Here is a 7,159-nt window from a genome sequence, read left to right on the forward strand (position 1 = left end):
TCACTTTCCACAAACTTTAGCATCACTTCCCACTTTGGCGTCCAACTTCAAGGCTTGTTGAGTTGCCCAATTGATGGCTTCAGCTTCGGCTTGAAGTGGGATAATGGTTTCCACCCTTTTGGACATAGCAAAAACACATGTCACTCTCCAATCTCTGGCCACAATAGCCACATAAGACCTGTTTTGATTGAATGCAGCATTACAATTTATTTTGATGACTCCTTACTCTGGCCTGATCCATCTTTCATTTCTCACTGTGTGCTCCCTGGTAATGACTAGATTTCTAGAGGCCAAGTGCTCCTCAAACCTGCACAAAAGTTGAGTTTAGATTATCTTCATATCAATCTTTGCTCCTTCAAAGATTACAGCATTTCTGGATCTCCAAATTTGGTTTATGGCCAAGGCCCCAAAGACTTGTAGAGCAACTTTTTCTTGGGGGATAACGACCAACTCGGGGGGGAGGGGGGGGGGGGGTGTGGTGTGGGGTCATTATTAAGTCCACTAGACGAGCAGTGGAGCTTAAATTCCACTGATCTGGTCTTATGCTCCAGTTGTTACCAAACCAGATGGCTTTTGCAAATTGGCATTGGACAAACAAGTGCAATGGAGTTTCATTTGTAACTCCACAGAGAGGACATGTTATGTCAATATCAGGCATGAAGCTTTGAATTTTATCCTTTGTTGGCAATATATTTACGGCAACTTTCCATAGTAAAATATTGAACCTGTCGTGTATTTTGGAAGCTTTTGAATCACTTGTCCAATTTCTTCCTATATGCTCAATTCTGTTCCAGTACACTGTTTTGACTGAATGTTTACCATTTGGAGTGTTGGCCCAATACCAAGTATCAAGTAGCTCTCTTGGTCTTACTGGAAGCCTTTGGATGGCCTTAGCTGATAGCTCATCAAATAAGGAATTTAGCTTCTCTTCATCCCAACCAAGTTTATCTTGCCTAAGTAATTGAGATACTACTAGACAAGAGTTTCTGTTATCATGTGACTTAGACACTGGTTTGAAATTTGGTAGATCCGGGACCCACAGATCCTCCCATATTAGGGTATTCTCCCAACAATGTATCATCTTGGAAGCTCAAGCTATGAGTGTAGCTTTAGCAGTCCCTAAGCTCTTCCATGACCAAGACGCCCCAAAGCCAATTTCTTCTTACCCTGTATTTTGCTTTTAGAACTTGAGTTCACTGGTTATCTTTGTCATTCAAAATCCACCAGGCCAGCTTAGATAACAATGCTATATTAAAATCAAGAAAATACCTGAAACCCAGGCATAGGATCTAAATACGTCTAGCTCTAGAACTAGTGAATTACAGGTATTTGCACATTGGGATTTTGTCACTTACCCCACTAGGATTAGTCTGAAACCTGTGTCTTATATTATTCTGCAAAGGTCTTCTGTCATAGTCAGGTTTCTAGTGAAACAGTGGACTCCAGCTATGAGTGCAACAATTTCTTCTTAAATATAAACCGCATTTTAATCATAATTAGATCTAGAGTCTTTCCCTAGGAAAGCTGTCTAGGCTTGTAACTTGGTACTGCTTATTTGCATAGACAACTTGATAATATGGTCATGAATCACTTGTACTAAGAACATGAAAGAATTAGTTAAAAAGCTCTTCTACTTATAGAAGTGTCCTATTTTTGCTGAAGATCACCTAATTCCTTGCAACTAGGACCTCTTCTATATTGCTTCAAGATGTAATTTATATTTAGACAAAGAGATGGAAAGCATAGGCTACACATTTACACGAACCGGAGGATTATTATAGAACTTTAAAAATAGGACCTCTGCACCCAGATAAATACTAGAAAATATGCAGCAAATGAAAAATTTTAAGAAATAATATACATCAATTGCCTATCTGAATCTTTTTAAGATTGTAACCAAAGAAGTCAGATAATTTTTAACATTGGCAAGGAGATTAATTATCTGCATGAATCATCTTTGAATAACAAAGAAGAAACCACGGAAAGGATAAAAGTTAAAGAAGTGTGGTGCTCAAAGGATGGTGCTTTTAACTAGCTGTCTAGAAGGAAACGTACAATTTATTTGTAATTTTCCTTCATTCTGAAAATTTGATATATATTATGGAATGTAAATTGTACTAATTTTCTTATTATGTAAGCATATCAATTCAAACAAGAAATTGAAATATACATCGAGGTTCTAACATAATCCATTACCAACCAAAATCCATAATCAACTATATATATATCACAAATTTTAACACTTTAACAACTCTAAAACTCATTACACCCAGCTCAAAAGTCACTCAAGAATTCCAAATTTTCAATACAACCATTGATATTTTCACACCCAATAATGAACAAACTCTCAAGCTTATTAGTATTCTCACACTAAGATAAGGAACAGACTGTCAACTCACTCATCGGGGATTTATTACATATCAGAGGGGGGGTTGGGGGGGGGGGGGTGATATATCCCTATGATACACTGAATTTTCTTCACTTCTTGGGTCATCTTTCAATTTACAAACACAATTAGAAGGTCCACTTTGAGATAAAGCTTTTATTTAGATCAAAGCCACCAAGTTCCTAGCACTAATGCAGAGCTGGATGGAAATGAGGCAGCAGACTTATTTTGGTTTTGTCATCATCCCACTGCAATGCATCCCACCATTCTGATTCTCCTTTTATTTCTTTTATGGTACCTGTATTTTGGATAGTAAGAGGCAGCCTTCTTAGACAATTGCACTGGAACACGGTAACCTCCTCTAGACAAGGCCATATCTCTTCATGTCTGCCAAGAGTTCTTAAACTGGAAAGGTCCTCCAATTGCAATGTCCGTAGTTTCGGAACCACAGGATCTGGAGCCATATTCTGTCCTGAATCATAATTAAAGAGCTCCTCTAAGACCCAACAGAAGCTTACCTTGATTACTTCTAGGTTTGGCAGGGTCTGAATGATGTCACCACAGGAAAGAAGATATTTCATCTCAGAAGAGTCCCTCACTTCAATTGATTTTAGTTTAAGAAATCTAAGCCCAAGCTGTCCAAATAGTTCTGAAATGCTTTTTATTCCATTCAAATGGCCAAGAGTAAGTTCCTCCAAATTTGGTAGTAGGTCACAGCAGGCAGCCAATCCTCTAACTGGACATGACTTTGTTATTGTGCATCTTTCAATCGTAAGTGATTTTAAACCAATAAAGCCAACAACAGTATTAATGACCAAGTCGTCAAGCATTAGATTTAGGTTTGAACAATTTTTTAAGACTAGAGAATTTGATATATCCCATAATTGCAGAATTGAGTCTTGTGTGGAATCAATTTTACTTATAGCCACACTTTTGTCATGTGTAGTTAGGAAGGAATATGCGGTTGGGCCAATTAAAATTTGAAATCTTCTTAATCTATTTATCCAGGAATGATCATCAGAGCTGAGCCATGGGATACTCTTCAATTTGATGGATAAAACAAGTAATCCATCAAGACGTATGAGCTCTTCAAAAGTTGTCTCTCCTTCTTCCTTTCCCTTCACAAGGAACTGGTAGGAGCTGTTTGTCACATCTAGAACCTCTAAACAAGACAACCTAAATATAATTCCAGCACGAATGGTTTTTAGCTTTCTTGTGTAGGATAAGTCTAGTTGCCTTAAATTGCTCAATAATACTATCTCTCCTGACAATTTTCTAATACTAGTGCCACAAAGATCAAGAATTTGAAGTTTACTGAGAAATCCCAGTCGAGGTTCTACTTCAATAAATTTGCAATGCCTTAAAAAAAGAGCACAGAGGTTACCAAGTTGAAGTATAGAGTCAGGCAATGACCGAATGTTGGTTCGACTGAGATTCAAGACCTTGAGTGTTTCAAATCCTAGTAGGAATCTTTCAGGAACTTCTTCAAAGGGGCAGCTACCTTGTAGTAGCAGTGTTGAGACCTCTGGACATCGTATCAAGCAATTAGGTAGACTATTTATATGGCTATTCATGAAAGAAACTCTTTTGAGAGAATTTGAAAACTCCCCAACTGAAATCTCACTCAAGCAAAACTCTGAGCGAACAAGGGATTTACATCCATCCTCAGATGATGATGTGATCCATATAGCAACATCACGAACAACGTCATGCATCTTCATGGTGCCTTTTTGGAACCATCTTCCAACAAACAATAGTCCTTTAGATTTTCAATTAAAGCCATTCCTCTATTGACTGAATCCACATAGTTCTGCTGTTCATCTATCAAACCTTTTGCTCTCCAATGCAGTACTAGTTCACTGACTTCAATTGAGAAGTCCTCAGGAAACAAAGAGCAGTATAGGAAACAAGATTTTGTGTTGTTACCTTGTAATGAGTCGTAACTCCACTTCAAAGGCTTATAGACCTCATCCTCAATGCCCTCTACAGAAGGCACTGACCTTTGCAACTCTTTTAAGGCATCTTCCCATAGCTCAACCTTTGTCTTTCTTCTCATAGCAGCTCCCACTATGATGATGGCCAGAGGTAACCCGCAACATTCTCTTGCAATTGCTTCTGCAAATGGTTTAATTCCTTCCAAATGAGCCACATTTCCTGCCTTTTGACTGAACAATTGCCAAGCTTCTTCATCATTTAAGTCATCAACTTTAACTTCCACTTCGGTCATCATTTTTCTACAAACTTCCATAACCGAGTTGTCAATATGATTTTAGAACCTTTATGAACATCAGGCTGTGGAACACCCAAACTGTCCAAATCAAGTTTCTGCCAAACATCATCTAGAATGAGTAGATATTTTTCCTCATTCATAAGTCTTTGATGAAGTCTAATGGCCATTCTCTCCATGCTTTCTTCCATTTTCATCTCCAAATTCAATCTCAGAGCTATTTTTGCTTGTAACTGTTTCATGTCTGAATTCTTGGAAATGGTAACCCAAATGATGATGCCAAAAATGTTCCTTGAAGTACTCTGGAGCTCATTGTTGAGAGTTCTTACCATAGTAGGCTTGCCTACTCCTCCCAGTCCCCAAATACCAATCCTCTGAAATCTATCGTCAGACAATAGCCTCATAGTTTTTTCTAAAGCTTTTGATGCTGTTGTTTGACCCTGAATTGAAGGTCCAGGAATATGCTCCACTGTTCTGGGAATTCTAGTAGGATAAACCAGACCTGTGGAAACTTTCCAGCTTCTAGAAGCCTTTTGATGTTATCTAGTATTTCCTCAACTTCCCTGCTACCTTTGTACCGCTTACTGAAATTTAAGAAACATGTAGAAGGCTTATTTTCATGAATCCGATTGACTCTAGGCTGAAGCTGTTCGACATCCTCAAGCCAAGTTATGATTGGAGCTCTGATTTGGCTCCCTTCTTTCTTAGGTGCCTCTGTTTCATGTATGATTTCCTTTCTACGATCAGTAAGGCTTTTCATCTCCTTCTCAATATCGTCAAGATTTGATTGGACATTGATTGTCATATTGATCTTAGAACAGACACAGTTACAAAGAAGCTTGGCAGGTGTTACCACTAGTGCACCAACAGCCGCAGCCAACACTTCCATCCCAGGATTTTGCTATGTGAGATACTGGAAGCTTAAAATAATTAACAGGCAAAGATCTGCACAACACAAGGATACAAGTTTTCACTGCCTTGCAGTACGCAAAAGGATCTAATAAATTATTAAACCTTAATTATTGTTACACACAACTAGTTATACATAACTGTACAACACAGTGTGAAATTGTATTTTCAAAATATGATTTTAGTTATAATTGTGAAATAGTAAAATCGTGTTTTCAAAACATGATTTCACAATTTTAATTGAAAATGTGCTTTCAAAATAGAACACAATGTGTGTGATAAACATTTTGCAATATTAATTTCTAATGAAATGAACCCAATAAAGGACAAGACAAAGTGTATAAGAACTAAACTAGAATTAAATTTAAGAAATTAATTCATACCCTGGTAGAATGCATTTGTGATTGTGTCAGACTTAAGCTGGTAGAAAACCACACTTATTGCCTCCCCCTCTTCTCTGATGCGTACATTTCTTCGATCTGATGCTTCGGCTTTTTTAAGAAGACAGATCCACACAAAAAGCCATCCCAGTTTAAGCCACTGCTGAACCTACAGTAGAAACCACCACTTTTATGGTAGAATATGTGCTATATGAGAAGCAAGAAAGAATTCACAACCTCCCCAGCAAAGCAAAATGATCTAAAGAATCAAAGCTAAAAAAACCATTTTGGAGACTTTCATTGAATGTGTCTTTTCAGTTATGGGATAATGGGAATTAGCTAGCATATTTACTGGCTCAATTATTGATTGCTTTAGCAGTGGAGTAAAACTATAAGAATTGCTTGGAAATTTTCAAGCAAATTCCCTATCCAAGGTGGTCTGGGCGGCCATATTTGGGTCCCATAATCCATTTTTTTTCTCCCAGTCCTTGTCTCTTTGAAATAACATTTTCATTGGTACGTAGTATCATAAATGGTGTGGTTGATCCAGAATGTAACATTGATCCAATCATAATTTCTAATCGAATAAACTATGAAAAAGTTTGTACAAAAGTTTATTTCTCTAGCCTTGCTCGTTAACAAATTTTCTCCCCATATCTGGCATTATGTATATATTCTTGCACCTGGAAATTGGCCAGTACTGGCCCAGTAAATGTGGTGACGGTTCAGGTCTAGAATTTTTTTTTTCTACGAGTCAGTAAGAAAATGAACCATAAATAAAAGCTGGATTTTGTGGTCTACATGATTTCCTTATTATAAATTTGTTTATAGTACTAGTAAGAGAATAAAAAATAAACTATAAGTTCATTTGACATATTATTTCTTAACACAATGAACATGCTAATTATTGTTTCTTAAAAGATAAACTATTATTTTTTCTCAAATAAAAAATAAACTATTATTTATAAATGTTGTGGGGAGTGAAGGGACCCAAGTAGGCATTTTTGGGCATTTGGGCTCTAACAAGGAGGGCCAACCTGTTCTTGATAAAAAGCCTGTTAAAACTACAAATCGGCCCATGCACCGAGGGTCCGAGGATACATCCGAGTATGAGTTTCTCCTCGGATAGACCCAGGAGGACTTGGAGCCTCGCTAGAATGATTAAGGCAGAGTTCTAGAAGGACTGTTGGTTAAAGGGGGATCCCTGTACCCTCTAGAGGCGCCGGTGGTAGAAAAATATCTTAGGAAAAGGCTGCT

General features: G+C 37.6%; 1 protein-coding gene and 1 pseudogene across 1 annotated transcript; both read right to left on the bottom strand.

Moving 5' to 3' along the window:
• On the bottom strand, window positions 1-1,081 carry LOC142639481 (uncharacterized). Its single transcript, XM_075813649.1, has 3 exons — window positions 564-1,081; window positions 227-307; window positions 1-178 (listed from the first exon to the last, which is right to left on the bottom strand). Exons 1-3 carry the CDS (start codon window positions 1,079-1,081, stop codon window positions 1-3), a joined length of 777 nt encoding a protein of 258 aa, XP_075669764.1.
• Window positions 1,082-2,274: 1,193 nt separating this feature from the next.
• LOC142639075 (disease resistance protein At4g27190-like) lies at window positions 2,275-6,280 on the bottom strand (annotated as a pseudogene).
• Window positions 6,281-7,159: the final 879 nt, after the last annotated feature.

The sequence above is a fragment of the Castanea sativa genome, chromosome 6 (assembly GCF_040712315.1).
Source record: "Castanea sativa cultivar Marrone di Chiusa Pesio chromosome 6, ASM4071231v1".
In the NCBI taxonomy this organism is placed as follows: Eukaryota; Viridiplantae; Streptophyta; class Magnoliopsida; order Fagales; family Fagaceae; genus Castanea; species Castanea sativa.

Excerpts from the sequence above, each read along its gene's own strand:
- LOC142639481 (XM_075813649.1), bottom strand. The coding sequence starts at position 1,081 with ATGATACATTGTTGGGAGAATACCCTAATATGGGAGGATCTGTGGGTC. Across the intron at positions 308-563 it reads CAATTTGCAAAAGCCATCTG|GTTTGAGGAGCACTTGGCCT; the intron begins GTTTGGTAACAA and ends ACTTTTGTGCAG. Across the intron at positions 179-226 it reads GAAAGATGGATCAGGCCAGA|GTCTTATGTGGCTATTGTGG; the intron begins GTAAGGAGTCAT and ends CAATCAAAACAG.